Source organism: Plasmodium falciparum (assembly GCF_000002765.6).
Source record: "Plasmodium falciparum 3D7 genome assembly, chromosome: 3".
Classification (NCBI taxonomy): Eukaryota; Apicomplexa; class Aconoidasida; order Haemosporida; family Plasmodiidae; genus Plasmodium; species Plasmodium falciparum.
In genome coordinates this window covers 177,511-196,247 of record NC_000521.4, presented here as the reverse complement: position 1 = coordinate 196,247, position 18,737 = coordinate 177,511, and the positions used below count along the sequence as shown (strand labels likewise).

The window sequence follows — 18,737 nt, the reverse complement described above, 5'->3', positions numbered from 1 at the left end:
ATATTTTTTTTGAAATGCGTTAATTTAAAAAGTGTGCTAAACAAAATTATTTTCCATAAATTCACAAATATTTTTAAAAAATATATCAATCATTTGAGTAATTTGTTGTATGTCCCTAACAGTATCATTATCTGTATTATTTTTAAATTGTGTTAAGTTTATATCTTCTGTTTTGGTTTGTAAGATATCAAGATTTTTTTCTAGTTCTCCTTGATGATATTCAAAAAGATGTTTCTGATTATCACTTTTCCAATTTGAGAAGTATGCATATGTATAGGACCATTTTAATATTTTTCTACATTTTATAATTTGAATAATGGCATCTTCAAAGAACTTCATTTTATGTAAATGAATGTTATAATTTTTACAGAAGTTATATAAAAAGAGTAGTTGTGTATGTATAGAAAAGTTTTCAGCATACTGATGATCATTAAATCTTGATTTAAAATGATTATATCTGTTGAGTATCAGATGAGAATTTCTTTTTTCCTCACGATTGTTTTGTATATTATCATTGTCATGTGTTTTGTCTGTGTCCTCTTTTTCATCATCATAAGTTTTTACGGTGTCATCTTTTTTTTTATCAGTTTTTTTTTTTTGTTTTTTCTGTTCGTTATATTTGGAGTTATGTTCCAAATACTTGTTACATTTATAAAATCCACCTTTATGATTTTTCCAATTATCAAGACATAACCAACAAAAGCTATAACCACATATGCATTTGACATTCATACATCCAGAATTTTTTTCGATAGGTTTATTACAATTAGGACACATTTTTGTATATGCATGTATCCATTTCATATTATGATCATCATTATTTTCGAGTTCATACCATTTTTTAATATATGAACATAAAAGAGGTCTATGAAATTCATGTAAACATTCAAAACAGAAGTGATATCCACATTTACAGATGACATTGTTATTATTTAACATGACAGACTGAATTATATATGGACATGGTTTGTTTGGACATTTTTTTAAATCTTTACTTTTTTTTATATATATATGTAATAAGGTATATAAATATTTTTCATAATCTTTTTCTTCACAAATATTTTTCCAGTCGTTTTTTTTAATTATTTTATTACACTTTAGATCTATACATTCTTTAGTAATAATATCATCTTCAAAATCATTGTGTAATGAGGTTTTCAAATAATTTTTTAAACATTCTTTTGAATATTTATGTCCACATGACAAAGTATATGTATCTTCTATATCACATTCTAAAAATAAGATGGGACAAATAAATTTTTCTTGTTTACAATTATGTACAAATTGTTCTTTTTTTTGTTTTATCATGGGTTCATCTATATTATTATTATTATTATTATTTAATATATCTTCTTCCTTCAAATGAGATAACTTTAATTTTGTTAATACTTTTTTTGAATTATTAAACCAATTTTCTAATAAATCATTTGAATTAAAATTATATGCTTTTAGAAAATGATAAGCATAATCATATTGTATATTAATTAAATTCATAATTTCTAAAATGGCTAGTTCCATTTTTTTTTCTATATCTTTTAATTCATAAACATTATATAAATTATTTTCTTGAAATTTCAAGAAATTCTTTTTATAATAATTTAAGTACAAATTTATACCATCTTCATTATTCATTAAATAACAATCAGATGTGTTATTATATTTATCGTTTATATTTGAATAATCATAATTATGGTTAATGATATTATTTTTCTTGGTATCATTTATGGGTGTTTTAATTACTTTCATTTTTTTGTCTTTTCCATATTCTATGGTAACATTAATTTGATCGTTCTTATTTTGTTCTTTTGGTATGTTCATTATGTAGATAGGTATATATGTATGTATAAATGTATGTATAAATTTATGTATCTATATATGTACGTATAAATTTATGTATCTATATATGTATGTATAAATTTATGTATCTATATATGTATGTATAAATTTATGTATCTATATATGTATGTATAAATTTATGTAGGTATATATGTATGTATAAATTTATGTATGTATATATGTATGTATAAATTTATGTATGTATATATGTATGTATAAATTTATGTATGTATATATGTATGTATAAATTTATGTATGTATATATGTATGTATAAATGTTTTTATATGTGTGCTTTTTACGAGTGCAAGTATTTTGGTGGTTACAAAAAGAAACAGAAAAAAAGAAAAAAGGAAAACAGTTATACGTAATATATATAAATATATATTTTTATATATTAATTTTATTTTTAATTTTACTTCAAAAGCGGAGTTATAACATTTGAAACCATAAAGAATGTACACAGCGGTATAAGTTATAGTATTATAAATGGATGATATATATTTTTAAAATATATATGTTCAATGTTTTATTAAAAAGTCTTATTATAAAAAAGGAGGAAAAGGAAAAGGAAATATTCAATATATATATGTATATATATATATTTATTTATTTATAATTTTTCTTTTATAAATATATTAATTTAATCATTCGACTTTTTTTAATACAATTTTATAAGTTTTAAAGGCCTTTAAATAAAAGGCTCATATGTATATAATATATATATATAATATTGTTATATATATGTGATCATATATATTATATTTATGTATGTATAGCATTTACATTCTTATCTTTCAGCTTCGTTCTTTATGTATCTATTTTTGTTCTTTTTTTTTTAATTTAAGAGTAAAATAAAATAGAAGAAATATGCACACATACATTGAAATGTTTTCAATAAAATATGAAACAAAAAAAAAAAAAAAAAAAAATATACATATATATAATATATTTATGATATAATATATATCATATGTTTTTATAATAATTTAATTAAAAATTGTCGTATAATTGCTAATTTTTTTATAAAATATATTTGTTGTTATATATTCTATTATATTCAAATGATATATATAATATATATATATATATATATATATATATATATACTTGAAATAAATATTTAATTATTTAAGAGTATTAGATATATATTATATTATATATATTATATATGTTATATATGCAATCCTTGTAGCAAAATAATAGTATACAAATATAGATACATATATGTATATATTTTATATTATCCATATATAATTATATTATATTATATATATATATATATATATATATATATATATATGTGCAAATTAATTTTTAATTTTTTTTTTTTTTTTTTAATATAACAATATTTATAAATAATAATAAAAAAAGAAATATATATATATATATATGTATATACTTTAAATTAATAAAATATATATTAACACAATTTGATGAAAATTTGGAAATTATATATATATATATTTATATATGTATTTTCTCTTTTTGACAATTATATAAAATATAGTATCATAAGATATATATAATGTATATATAATTTATATATTAATTATTCGTATGAGATAACATAAAGAATGTATTGCGTGAATTAATTTTAAAAGATAATATAGAATAATACGGAAGGTGAGTGAAATGAACAATTATAAATATATCACATATATGTTTATATGTCCATAAAATATTAGGAAAACGCTTTTATATATATATACATATATATATATATTTTTTTTTTTTTTTTTTTTTTTTACACCTCTATTATATATATATATATATATAATATATAACATATTATACTGTTTCATTGTTTATATTTTTGAATATGTTTGTGAAGAATGTACTAAACGTGCTTAGGAGAATCGAGGGAAAATCATTTAAAGGGCGCCATTACCTGAACACGAGTGCAATACATTTTAAGATTGTGAAATGCAAATTATTTGATATAGGGGAAGGGATATCAGAAGTGGAAATTACCAAGTGGCATAAAAATGAAGGTGATCAAGTAAGTGAAATGGAGAGTTTGTTGACTGTACAAAGTGACAAAGCTGCTGTAGATATAACTAGTAAATATAATGGTGTATTGGTAAAAAAATATTTAAATGAAAATGATATGTTAAAAGTTGGATCATATTTCTGTGAGATAGATACAGATGATGATATTATTGAAAGAGATGAAGAAGAAGTAGAAAAGGAGGAAAATAATAAAAAAGAAGAAGATGGTGAAAGTGATTTAAGTTTAAATGATGATATTAGCAATAATGATTATATTAAAGCATCTCCAGGTGTTAAAAGAAAAGCCAAAGAATATAAAGTAAATTTAAATAAAGTTGGTGATTATTTTAATAAAGTTAATATAAGCTTAGAAGATTTGGAATTATATTATAATAATGTTGTTAAAAATGAATATAGTAATAATATAAATAATAATGATATGGATATTATTGAAGAAGTATCATTAAAAGGTATAAAATTAGCTATGTGTAAAAGTATGAATGAATCTTTACAAGTACCATTATTTCATTTAAATGAAATGTGTATTATAAATAATTTAATAAAAATGAGAAAAGAATATAAAGAACAACAAAAAAATTTACAAACAAAAGAAACTAATATAACTATTACATGTATACTTATAAAATTAATATCTAATGTATTAAAAGAATTCCCAATTTTAAATTCCAAATTTAATTTTAAAACTAATACTTATACTATGTATAAGAATCATAATATATCTATAGCTGTTGATACTCCTCATGGATTATTAGTACCAAATATAAAAAATGTTCAGAATAAAAATATTTTAGATATTCAAAAAGATTTATTATCATTACGTGATAAAGCAAATAATATGCAACTTGATAAAAGTGATATTACTAATGGTACAATAACTGTTAGTAATTTTGGAGCCATATCAGGAACCTTTGCTACTCCTATAGTATTTGATAATCAAGCATGTATAATAGGTATAGGCAAAATGGAAAAAAAATTGCTTTTAAAAGATGAATCTAATAACTTAAATTCTTTAAATGATATATTAGTTGCTGATACTATAAACTTCACCTTTGGAGCTGACCATAGGTATATAGATGGAGCAACCTTAGCTCAGTTTTCTAAAATGTTAAAAATGAATATTGAAAATTGTGCATCCCTAGGACCACTATTGGAATAAAAAAGACAGAACAGGGAAATAATTAAATATTGTGAATATTCTATCAAAACATACAATGAATTAATATATAAATAAATAAATAAATAAATATATATATATATTTTTTTTCCATTTCGTGTATTCATACATATATATATATATATATATATATATATGTATGCTTTTTTAATAACCTTCGTGTTATATATTTAAATGTTTTTTTTTTTTTTTTTTTTTTTTTTTTTTTTCTTTTATAAAAATTTGTATTCTCTGTGTATGAATTAATAAAAATAAAAAAATATAACAGAAAAGAAACATATTAAATTACATAAGATAATAAAATAAAACAAATAGGTCATTTACAAAAAAAAAAAAAAAAAAAAAAAAAAAGAAGATATTATTACAAAAATATATGTAAATACATACATATATATATATATATATTTTTTTTTTTTTTTCCTGTGTTCATTTATTAAAAACATTATGGAGTAGAAAAATATTTAAAAAATGTGTTCGTGTCTGTAACCACACAGTTCTTATGATACATCAATTACGAAACAAATCAAAAAAGCGATTATTAAATTGAAACGTTTTAGGATGTATGATATAATTTTTTATTAATGATTTTAAATTATTTATATATTCATCTGTTTTAATTAATTGTGCTGCATCCTTTACTAGTATATTATTATTAGGTGTAATTAACATAAAGGAAGGTAGATTTTTTATTTGATACTTTTTACATATATATAAATAATTATCAAAAGGTAAAGCATAAAAGTTTGTATTTTTTAAAAAGGATTGGTACTCTTGATATGTTCTATCAAATGGTATATATATAATTTCAACATTGGGGAAGTTCTTTTTAAATATATTTAAGCTATCTATAAAGGTTACACAGTATTTACACCATGAAGCTCCAAAAAATAATCCTAAATATTTATCTTTAAAATAAGAGGAATCGATTTTTTTTAATTCATTATTTTGATAATAATATAGATAGTTCATATAATTTGCGTACTTTTCGTATTCAGCTGTTTTATCGTTTGGGTATGTTTTAGGGGGGTTATCAACTTGGCACGCCATAACAAAAAAAATTAAAATTAAATATATATATATATATATATATATAATATATACTTATAAATATTTATATATTTATATTATTTACTATATGCTAATAATTACGTTGTTACAAATATGATACAATAAATAAATATATATATATATATATATTTTATATATGTATTTATTTTTCTTATTATATTTTCCAATTAATATATATTTAATAACACTCATATATATTCATTTAATACATAATAGTACTGTTAATTTTATTAAACATATATATATATATATATATTTATTTATTTATTTATTTATTCATTTTAGTTTATTTGTTCCTATTTTTTTATACGTTTTCCTTTATATGGATTATAATAATTTTAAAAATATATAAGTTACAAATATTTTATTAAAATAATATTTTAAAATCTTAACATTCGTATGGTGTTCACATATGTGAATATATATATATATATATATATATATATATATATATATATAGTTAAAAAAAAAAAAAAAATATATAAATATATATTACATATATATATATTTATATGCTCATAATTTTACACAAAATAATTTATCTACATATATATAATTTAATCATTTCCTATTTTTTTATTTTTGACAAAAAAAAAAAAAAAAAAAAAAAAAAAAAAAAAACCTTTTACATAGAAAAAGAATTATTATATATATATAATATAATATAACATAATAATATACATTCTACAAGTATAAAAAAAAAAAAAAGAAAGGATGTAGAATAAAATATATGTGTGATGAACCTTTTTATGCATTATATTTACTACTGTATCTACTGTTATCTATACTGTCAAGATCAATATTACTTAAATTAATATTTTTTATATTTTCATTGTTATTATATGATGTATTAAATTTTTTTAATTTTGAATAATTTAGAGGAGATATATTATTGTTTTCATCTTGATTAAAATTATTTATGTGTAAAGGAGAAGGTGTATCATGATTTTTATTTTGAAATGGTATATGATTCTTTTCTTTTAGATAAGGATTTTCACTTAAAATGGTATCTTTATTATTATTTAATATATTTTTATTATAATCATTTCTCATATAATTAATGGGATGGTTATTATATATTTTATTTTTTTCATTTGAACTTTTTGGTGATGTATTATTATTAGTATAATGATAATTATTGTTGTTTGTATCATTAATATTATAATTATCTTTTTTATTAAAATTGGATTTGTCATTTAAATTATGTAATTCGGATTGCACCTTCATATTATTATTATTATTATTATTATTGTTGCTGAATCTATGTAAACTATAATTTATTTGATGATAATTACTATTACCATTATTATTAATAGTGTGGTTAGTAATTATATTATTCCTGTATTCATTTGGGCTGTGATTTTTTATTTCAGAAGTAATGTTTTCTCTATATAAATTATAATTTTCACCCTTATTCATTAAATTGATATTATTCATATCATTTATATTAGTATGATTATTTAGATCAATATTATTATAATTTCTGTCATTCATAAGTAATAAATTTTTTTTCCTTTTTATTTGTACACTATTTGATTCTATAGGATTATTGCTTGTTTGCATGTGATTATACTTTGAGACATTGTTATTATAATTTGTTCCATTTACATTTTCTTTTGTTACTTGTCTTGTATCATTAGAATCGTCTAAATTATCATTAAAATTATCGTTTACATATTCTGAGTTTATATCATTATTAAAAGAGGTAGGATTTTGATATGACAATTTATATTTATTAGTATAATAAAAATTATAATCTAATTTTATAAGAAAATTATGAGCATATTCATCAATATTATTATTTACATATTCTGTTAATAGAAGAAAGAAATTTTTAAAATGCTTATCATAATGTTTAATTGTATTTTGAATCATGGAAATATATGCTTTGTCTCTTAATAATTCTTGTATAATTTTTTTATGATAATTATTTTTATTGTTATATTTATTATTATTATGATATTGATTATGTGGATGGTTATTAATATGAGTTGTATTTGGATTAAGTACATTCGACTTAACATTACCATGGTTTGTTATATTTTCTATTTGTTCATTTTTATCAAAATTAAATTTTAATATATGTCTAGTAAATATATGTGATATAGATATTAATTTTAGTATACATGTAATAATATTATTATCCATTATAAATGAATATTTTAATATATTATTTAAATATGTGTTATGTATATGTATTATATCATCAAATATTAATGTTTCTTTTAATTTAGTATTCATGTTGTTATATTCTGATTTGATAACATCATTTTGAATGTGATATAAATAACATTTTAAAAAATGAATCATACATTCTCTTGTATGTATACATATCATTAAATTATTTGTACATTCTTCGTTAATATTTATATTTTTTACAAACATATGATTTAACCACACTTCTGATAATTTATGTTCTATATATTTACAATAATTTAATACTCTAAAAATTAAGGTATATTTAAATATTGTTATATTATTAAATATTAAATTATATGGAAACATATTTTTATACGATAAAATTAATCCTTTATATATTTCCACGTTCATATTTGATGGTACGTTATTATTATGTATATTTTTTAAGATGAAATTATTTTTAATATTCTTTAAGGGGTTACCAGACATATCGTCTACATTGTTATTTGTGTTGTTCATATTGTTCATATTGTTTGTATTATTCATATTGTTTGTTTTATTTTTATTTCTTCGTAGTTCATTCAATTTAGATACATTTTTTTTTTTTTTTGTAATTTTTTTTTTTTTTTTTATTGCACCTTTGTTTTTTAATTCTGCATTTTTCTTGATAATCCTTTCATTTTTAGTTTTATAATATTCTTCATTATAATGTTGTTTTTTTTGATTATTTGTATCGTTCATGTGTAATGGATTATTTTTTATATTAAAAGAATTATTATGAACTTGATCATCATGGTAATTCTCATTAGTATTATTATAATTATTATGATCAGAGTCGGCCTCATCATAATTATCATTACCATTATCGTTTTCATATTCTTTATATTCATCATCATCATCATTATCATAATCATCATCATCATCATCATCTTCTTCTTCGTCGTCGGCCTCTTGTTCATCGTCATAGTCATTTTTATTGAGATAATTATTTCTTTCTTCTTCATCATCGTTGTACCCTTCTTCATAATTATTATATTCATTACCATTATTGTTATAATAATCATCATCATCATCACCATCATGAACTTCTTCATAATTATTTGCACCTTTTTTATTTAGTCCCTGTTGCTCATTTGATATTTGAAACTTCCTTAGATCAATAATTAAATTTACATTATCCATAATACTAAAAATATCCGAAATAGCAACATTATAATCTTTCTTATATTTTAAATGATATAATACAGATGATCTAATAGAAATATCAAAAAAATTTTTTAATTTATTCAATATATTATTTTTTTTGTAATGATATAATTTTTCTAAATACTCATGAGATAATATATAGAAATATTTTAGATAATCACTTATTTGTAAAAAGAAAAAAAAATAATGATGTTTAATTTTTTCTTTTATGTCTATTTTTTTTATATATAATTCAAACATTTTTTTTGATGCATATAAATGTTGATTATGTATTAGATTTTCATAAACCTTTTTATCATTATCATATATTAAAAAACAAGATTTATTTTTTTCATCATTCTTATTATGTTCATAATATTCATCTTCATAAGGTAAATTCATATAATTATATTTTACCTTCCCATTTATGATTTGTTTATTCATTCCATGTTGTGTTTGTCTTTCTGATTTATAAAGATCATTATAAAAATATGGATTCCTAATATGATCACTATTTGTATATTGGTCATTATTTATATTTTCATTATATATACGTTTATATATTACATCTTTAGGAAATAAAAAACTATTCCTATTATTTTGATTGGTATCCATATTTATATCAATGTTTTCATTTATATTTTTATATTCATTTTGATCTATTAAATAAAATGATGTTTTTCTTTGTATATTTAAAATTTTAGAACATGCTGATAATACATCAATATATTTCCCTGTTATAAAAATATGATTGGATAATTTTTTTAAAAATTTGGGTACCTTATCATTTAATATAATATATTTAGCTCCCCAATAATTGGTAGACAAGTCAATATATTTTTTGAATATATATTTATACATATTATTAAAATATGGTTTATGATTTTGTTTATAATACGGTGTAATATGTTTATTCTCATGTATAAAAAATTCTTTATATGTATCTTTAACCTTTCCATAAAATATATAATTTTTTATAAAATCAAATAACGGAGTAGTAATATTTTTTAACAAATATAAGAGCACTTTTTTATTTATATCATCAGGATTAAGATATTCTTGTAAATTATATATTAAATCAATTAGATATTTGGAATTATTAATTTTCTTTTTTTTAATAATTTTATTAATAATTTTATTTAATAATTTGCCTATTTGAATTAATGGTAATACACTTATTTTTATTTTGTATAAAGAAATGTCTTCTGCCTTTTCTATATTTATATTAAAGAATAAATTAAAGTCTTGTATATTTTTATGAAATAAATTATTAATACTAAAAAAAATTTTCTTTTCTTCAGGGTCCGTACAAGTAGATAATTTATATTCATCAAAAAGGCACAAAGATAGATCATCATTATGGATAAAATTATTATTATCGTGATTATTATTATTATTATTATTATTATAATTATTTGTACTATTATGTTTCATATTAATTTTTGTAAAATTATATATATTTCGAACATTTTCTTCTATTCGATTTATATGATTTAATATATGTGCACTAATATTTGATAAACAACAACAAAATATATCAAACGTGAAATTACATGATTGGCTTCTTTTATTAATTTCAATAAATTTTTGTATTTTTCTTATATATATACCTAAATATAATATTTCTCTAGCAATTTCAATATTGCTATTATTTTGTTCGTTCACATTTAATAATGTTGGATGAATAATTAATTTATATTTTGGAAAAAAGTATATAAGATCGTTGTTGAGTTGTTTTCTGTTTATATAATTTAAATTATTTTTGTTTCTGTTTCTCATTTTAGGTATGTCATATGATGTTGCAGAATTATGAGATGATTTATTTGATGATGACATATTCGATGAAGATATATTTGATGAAGACATAGAATCGTCTGGTATTTCTTCTCCATGTAAGTTATTCATATTAATCATATTAGTATTTTTATAATTTTTTTGGCTAAATGAGGATATAGAATAAATAGAGTTACTTTGTTTTCTATTATTTTCTTTTGAATGATCATAAATATTTTTATAGCTTTTTTTTTTTCTTTTTTCATTTTTTTTTTTTTGAACAATGTTAGATATTATATTTGTATAATAATTTTCATGATCATATTTATAATATTCTTTAATATATATTAAATTTCCATAAGTATTATTTAGGATATATAATATATCAATAATTAATAAGCATTCTTTAATATATAAACTGTATGTTGAATAATTTTCAACAATTTTTTTGGTTAAATAGTTGTTAAAATAGGAATATAGATCATTACTTAATATATTATTATCATTATTATTATTATGATTATTGTTGCTGTAATTTTTTGTGATTATATTTGTATTAGAATTATTATATGTATTATTTGTATGATCTAATGTGTAATTTTTTTTCCTTGATATATTTATGAGATGCTCACTTTTATTATTTAAATTATAATTATTAATTAATAAATAAGAATAATTTTCATCTAATTTATTATAATTACTTAAACATGCATTATGAAAACTAAATAAAATATTAATATCTGTTTGATTATTAAAAAGATGTTTCAAAGTCATTTTTTTTATTAAAACTAATTTATAATATTTGGATTCTTCATTGTATTCACAATTATTGGATAACATATCATCACCAGTATCGGTTGTACTTAGCTCATCATCATTATTATTATTATTATTATTATAATTATTTATTTTATTTTTTTTTTTTTCTATCCTTTTTAAATGTTCGCGCATGTTATAATTATTTATATTATTCACATTGTGTATATTGTCTATATTGTTCATATTATTATTTGTTGTGTTATTTATATGTGAGGCAACATTTTGAACACCTAATATTTCCTTTGTCTTATTATTTATTAACAAAAAATCATCATTAATATAAAGCCTCGTATAACAATTATATATACGATGATACATGTTGACTACATCATATAAGACATCATTTATATCTACTAAATCATTTTTTTGTGACCGTGTTATATATTCATTAATAAGGATACTTTTTTTTATTACGATCCAAGAGTTACATGAATCCATATTTACAAATAAGTTTTTATGAAATTTGAATTTTCTAAAAATAACATCATCATAATTTATAAATTGTTCATTCTGTATATATAAATTATTTTCTTTTTCTATATGATCATTGGAAATACTAAGAAAAAACAAATCTGAATTTATATGGGTAAAAATATGTTCATAATTATTATCTGAATCGTCATCAGAATATATAATATTTCTTTTATCAATTGAGTTTTTTTGTTTTTCTTTTTTTTTTCTCTTTTCATCTTTCACACAAAAGTTCATATTGCTAGTTTCAAATATGGTACTATTATACATGGGATTGATTTTTTTTTTATTATGTTTTGTGTTATATTGGTTATCATAACTATTATCATAACTATTGTTATAATTATCCTCATCATCGTCATAATCATCATCATCGTCATCTTCATAATCATCGTCATCTTCATCATCATAATCATCGTCATCTTCATCATCATCTTCATCATCATAATCATCATCGTCTTTATCATGATAATCTTGATTATATTTCATATAATCCTTTTCATCGTTCATACTAGTAACAGAACCAAATGTGTCATTTTTCATATTATGTAAAGTCCTTTTTTTTCTTTTTGTTTCTTTTGTTTTTCTTTTTTTCTTCTTTTTTTTCTTTTTCGTCCTCTTGGGTAAGTTCATGTGTTCATACCTTTTATTATTATGTATAATATAAATCAAATCATTATTATATACACAGGAATTTCCTAAATTTATATTTTCACTATTAATTATTAAAAATATATTTCGATTACTTTCATATCTATAAGGATAAGTAAATTCAAGGCTGCTTTCTTTATTATAATTATCTTCTATCCATTTTTTTTTTTCTTCTTCTTCTTGTACACTTCTTTTTATTATATTATCATTTCCATAAATGTTTTCATATTTCCAAAAATCATTATTCTCATATTTATTTTTTACATTAACATAACACTGGGAGTAATTATTAAACATACAATGACAATCACGAAATTTCACATTCTTTATATTCATGCGATTTTTATTCTCTTTTTCTAAGAGTTTAATTAATTTTTCTCGATTCATCATTTTTTTTTTTTTTTTTTTTTAAATATGACTTATAATTTACTCATGTGTATAGTATAATAGGCCTCACAATTGTTTCTGAATAAGAAAAGGTAAATATTTTGCAGGTTCAGAAAAGGGGCATATGTACATAAAAAGATAAATATGTTTATATGTTCATAAACATATATGGCATTATGTATATATATATATATATATATATATATATGTATATATGGACTGATATGTTTTCCACTCCAGAAAAAATACAAAAAATATATATATATAAATATATATATATATATATGTGACAAAAATAGTTATATTTTCATATATATTATATATGCCATTAATATTTTATTAATTTGGAAGTTTGTATTTATTTTTTTTTTAAAAAAAAATGGAATAATTGTGGGTATTTCAAAAATGAAAATATAAAAAAGATATATATGTGTATACAATAAGTTCCTCTTTAATAATTACATATAAAAAAAAAAAAAAAAAAAAAAAATATATATACACAATATTATATATAAATAAATAAATAAATAAATATATATATATATATATATATATATATATTACGTTATTTCAAATAAACTTTTGTGTCAAATGTTTTACAAAAAAAATAATATTTTTCATAAGGCTAAAAACAAGTGATTAAAATTTAGAAGAGCATATTTTCAAAAAGAAAAAATAATAATAGATAAGGATAAAAATGAATGAATAAATAAACAATAATGAAATAAATATATTTCAAATATTGAATAAACTTACATATAATAATTTTTCTGAACTCATATTTTCAACATATATAATATATATATATATATATATATATATATGCATTTTTTTTTTTTTTTTTTTTTTTTGAGTCCATTTTATTATTGTACATATTAATTTATATCATATATATATTTATTATATATATTATCATTTTTATAACTTATAAAGGTTAAAAAAAAAAAAAAAATAATAATAAAAGGAAGAAAGAATATGTAAGACATTTTGCGTATTATTTTATTTTTGTCAAAAGAATACTTTCAAAGTTAATATATCTTTTGTTTTCTTTTTTTATGTATAAATTTTTTTTGGTAAAAGAAAAAAGTTTTTATAAACTCGCAAATACTTTTATTTTAGATGTTATATATATATATATATATATATATATATATATAATTGTTTTTAATGACATGGTTGAATGATATTGATGTGTATATGTAATAAAAATTAAAAATAAAAGCATATTACTAAAAAAATATAATAAAAAAAAGAAAATAAATATAAATATAAATAATGCGGAAATGCAGAACACTGATTATAAGTATTTGCGTGTGTACATATATTATGTAATATATATATATTATTCTGTCATTTGATATAAAAATATATAAATTTTTTTTTTGTTCTTAATTATAAATATTTCTATAAATGCTATATTTTATTGGATTTTCAATATTTCTATATTAATGGAAAAAAGAATATTTATTATATATTTTGTATGGATTTATTTTATTATTTAATTGTTTTTCTTTTTTTTTAAAGAAAGGATTAATAATTTATTTATGTGACAGATAAAAATAATATATAATATTAAATGTTCGAAATAAATGAACATTTCTTCGTATCATGTGTTTGATATTAATGTATAACACACATCATTAGACTGTAAAGAAAAAATAAAATAATATATAATAAATAAATTATTACATATAAATAAATAAATAAATATATATATATATATATATATATATATATACATTTTTATATTTTGTTACGTCAAGATTTATTACCGTTTTTGTGCATTGTCTAATATATGGTTCATCATAATTTAAGGACCAAAAATAATAAATGTTTCTAAAGAAAAGAAAAAAGTATATAATATTTTTCTCATATGTTTTTTTTTAAAATGTTCGTTTTATCTTATTTGAATATTATTTTACTTCATTTTATTTTATTTTATTTTATTTTTTTACTTTAATATTCCTTTTAAGTTTAAATTTTGGAAATCCCAACATCTTAAATCGGTATTGTATTTATCGGTTATATGATTAGGTCTAAAAAAAAAAAAAATAAACATTAATATATATATATATATATATATATTTATTTATTTATGTATATGAACATATACACAGTGTCATATAGAAAAAAAAACATATATTCTATATATTTATTTATTTGTGATTACTTTTTATAGTGCTCGTAAAAAGTGACATTCGTCAAAATCGTTCTTGTATTTCTTGCAAATAAATATGTAATAAATGCAAATAGCGTTACGTTAATGAAATTACATAAAATGACCAACGATCCAAAAGCCTAAAGAATAAATATAAATAAACAAATACAAAGGTATGTTATATTACTATTTATATGTAAATATAACAAAAATATCGATTTCTGTATTACATTATTTTACTTACATAGTTGATTGTTGCTTGGAATAAATGGAAATATAAATAAACATAATAGTAATTATATAGTAGTAAAACAAATATGCAGAAGATGAACATGTAAAAACAGCGCTGGTTTTTTATTCCTGTAAAAAGATGAAATTTTAAAACATATATAAAATGATAAAAGAATAAACAATCACATATATATATAATATAAATATATAATATATATATAATATATATATATATATATATATTATTTATTTAAAAATATTTAGTTTACCTATGCAGTTATCAACCCATACACAGTGATGATCTTGATGTCTAAATAAATAAATAAATAAATATAAAAATATAAAAAGTACAAATTTATGTTTTTTTAAAGACATTTATTTTTTATCCTAATGTTTAGAATTGTTAATTTTTATTTATATTTAATTTTATTTAATTTAATTTTATTTTTTACACTATGCAGTGGAAACATTCAGCACAGTGATGAACCCTTGGAGGTTTTATAATATTGCAGGTCACACAAATATTCTAGAAAAAAAAAAAAAAAAAAAAATATATATATATATATATATATATGCAATACTGTTGATATATATAAATATTTGTGATTTGATTTTACCCTTGGATTTTGATTATATAAAATTGCATTTCTGTAGTCCTCATCCAAGGAATTTATTCTTTCCTGAGAAACCTGAGAATATAAAGACAATTTTTGATACTCTAGATTTATTAAGATGTCATTATATTTATTGGATAACGCTTGATCATGATTAATAGGTGTGAGCGTATTAAAATTCGTAGAAATAAGTTTTTTATTAATTTGAAATATTTCCCTTTCAATATTATTAAGTTGATATTCTGCATTTGTTTTGAAGGTTCCATTATACATTGGATTAGAATTTTTATATTTGCTACTTTGTATATTTTTTTTATTTTTATTGAACATATGATTTTCTTTATAAAATCCTGGTGATTTAAAGTACAGCATGCACCATAAGAATTGTTGAAAAAACCATATAGTAATCCAAATGAGTGATTTAAAATGATATTTGTTGATAATAGAAAATGAGTGAGCTATATTAAAGTAAACAATAAGATTTAATATTGCGAAAAACCAAAAATAAAAGGCATAAATGGTTTTACATATTTTTAATTTTGAGCATATTTTATTTTGTAATACCCATTTTTTTAATAATATATATACTAGAAAATATCTATTTTTAATACATAATTGAAAAACATTTGTATTTTTATTTTCAATAGATGAATAATAAACCATATTTAAACAGCCATAATCACATAATAATCTTAATATGTCAATATCACAATGTCGTACAGCTATATGTAAAACAGTATTTCCATAGAAGTCTCTATGATTAATATTTACTTCTTTGGTTAATAGCCATTGTAAAGTACTTATATTATTTTTCTTAACACTTAAAAATAAAGCAGTTTGTCCATGTTCATTTTGTTCTTCTAGACTAACACCATTCATATATAATAATTCTAATATATGTAGAGCTTCTAAAATTTTATCTTCATTAAATTCACATATAGCTGTTAAGAAGGGGCTCATTCTCCTTCTATTCTTATGAAATAAAATAGATATACCAAAACATTTTATTAATAATAAGACTATTTCGTAATTACTATTTTTAATTGCATAATAAATAGGAGTATCATTATTTACTAAATCTTCTTTTTCTATATCACAATTAAAACTTATCAATTTCTTTACAAGCTCTGTGAAACCACAATAACATGCCCAATGTAAGATGTTTATAGAATTCAACATTTCTATGTCATTGTTTAAAAGATATGGTTGTATTAATATTTGCAGTCTTATAAAATCTTGATATTTCGCGTATTTTATTATTTCATATTGTTTTTCTAGTACCTCGCTGTCTAAGCTCTCATTATCATTCATTTTTAATCAATGGGGGGGGATATAAAAATAAAATAAAATGAACTCAAATAAAATAAAATAAAATAAAACGAACTCAAATAAAATAAAATAAAACGAATTCAAATAAAATAAAATCAGGTTTTAAAAAAAGAGGGGGGTGGGGGTGTGTAAAACAGGTTACATATATTAATATTATGTGTGCTTGACAGAAATATATACATATATTATTAATATGTATATATTTTATATATATTTCTTCTTCCTTTTCGTATAAATCAAAATAGACGTAATTACATGAAAAAAATGAAAATATATAAAAATGTAAAAGTATATGTATATATAAAATAACAAATGGTATATACTAAGAAATATTTACATAAATATGGATAAACATATATATATATATACATATACATATACATATTGTTTAACAACTATATATAATTTTAATTATTATTAAAATTTAATATAGTATTAATATATTAACAAAAAGAAAAAAAAAAAAAAAAAAGAAGAATATATAAAGCATACTGCACATAAACCTTAGGTGAAATTTAGAATTTTTTTATTTTTTATTTTTTTTTATTCTCCACATAAATATTATTTAATTTCCTTCGTCCAGGATATATATATTAAATATATATATTATATATTAAATATTATATATGTTAACCCATTAAAGAAATATATGTGTAAATATATATTTATATAAATATTATATATATATATATATATATATATATATATATATATATATATATATTTGCACAGACGCATAAATACATGTATATTTATATTTTTCATATATTATATATACATAAATAAATATATATATATATATAATACTTTTATCAAATGATATGTTAAAATTTTAAGTTATATCTTATTCCAAAACTTATTAACACGACAAAGTATATAAAATGTTTTATT

At 18.8% G+C, this 18,737-nt stretch overlaps 5 protein-coding genes across 5 annotated transcripts; 1 reads left to right on the top strand and 4 right to left on the bottom strand.

Annotated features, from left to right (window-relative positions):
* Positions 1 to 36: 36 nt before the first annotated feature.
* On the bottom strand, positions 37 to 1,818 carry PF3D7_0303800 (IBR domain protein, putative; the record flags this gene model as incomplete). Its single annotated transcript, XM_001351077.1, has 1 exon — positions 37 to 1,818. One exon carries the CDS (start codon positions 1,816 to 1,818, stop codon positions 37 to 39), a length of 1,782 nt encoding a protein of 593 aa, XP_001351113.1.
* A 1,838-nt stretch (positions 1,819 to 3,656) lies between these two features.
* On the top strand, positions 3,657 to 5,003 carry PF3D7_0303700 (lipoamide acyltransferase component of branched-chain alpha-keto acid dehydrogenase complex; the record flags this gene model as incomplete). The annotated part of the gene is made up of 1 exon (XM_001351076.1): positions 3,657 to 5,003. The coding sequence occupies one exon, from the start codon at positions 3,657 to 3,659 to the stop codon at positions 5,001 to 5,003; it is 1,347 nt and encodes a 448-aa protein (XP_001351112.1).
* A 525-nt stretch (positions 5,004 to 5,528) lies between these two features.
* PF3D7_0303600 (plasmoredoxin) lies at positions 5,529 to 6,068 on the bottom strand (the record flags this gene model as incomplete). The annotated part of the gene is made up of 1 exon (XM_001351075.1): positions 5,529 to 6,068. The coding sequence occupies one exon, from the start codon at positions 6,066 to 6,068 to the stop codon at positions 5,529 to 5,531; it is 540 nt and encodes a 179-aa protein (XP_001351111.1).
* Positions 6,069 to 6,836: 768 nt separating this feature from the next.
* PF3D7_0303500 (spindle pole body protein, putative) lies at positions 6,837 to 13,517 on the bottom strand (the record flags this gene model as incomplete). Its single annotated transcript, XM_001351074.2, has 1 exon — positions 6,837 to 13,517. One exon carries the CDS (start codon positions 13,515 to 13,517, stop codon positions 6,837 to 6,839), a length of 6,681 nt encoding a protein of 2,226 aa, XP_001351110.1.
* Positions 13,518 to 15,120: 1,603 nt separating this feature from the next.
* Positions 15,121 to 17,828, bottom strand: PF3D7_0303400 (palmitoyltransferase DHHC1; the record flags this gene model as incomplete). The annotated part of the gene is made up of 8 exons (XM_001351073.1): positions 15,121 to 15,159; positions 15,287 to 15,350; positions 15,470 to 15,550; positions 15,685 to 15,812; positions 15,917 to 16,032; positions 16,173 to 16,213; positions 16,356 to 16,429; positions 16,521 to 17,828. The coding sequence occupies 8 exons, from the start codon at positions 17,826 to 17,828 to the stop codon at positions 15,121 to 15,123; spliced, it is 1,851 nt and encodes a 616-aa protein (XP_001351109.1).
* Between the last annotated feature and the right edge of the window lie 909 nt (positions 17,829 to 18,737).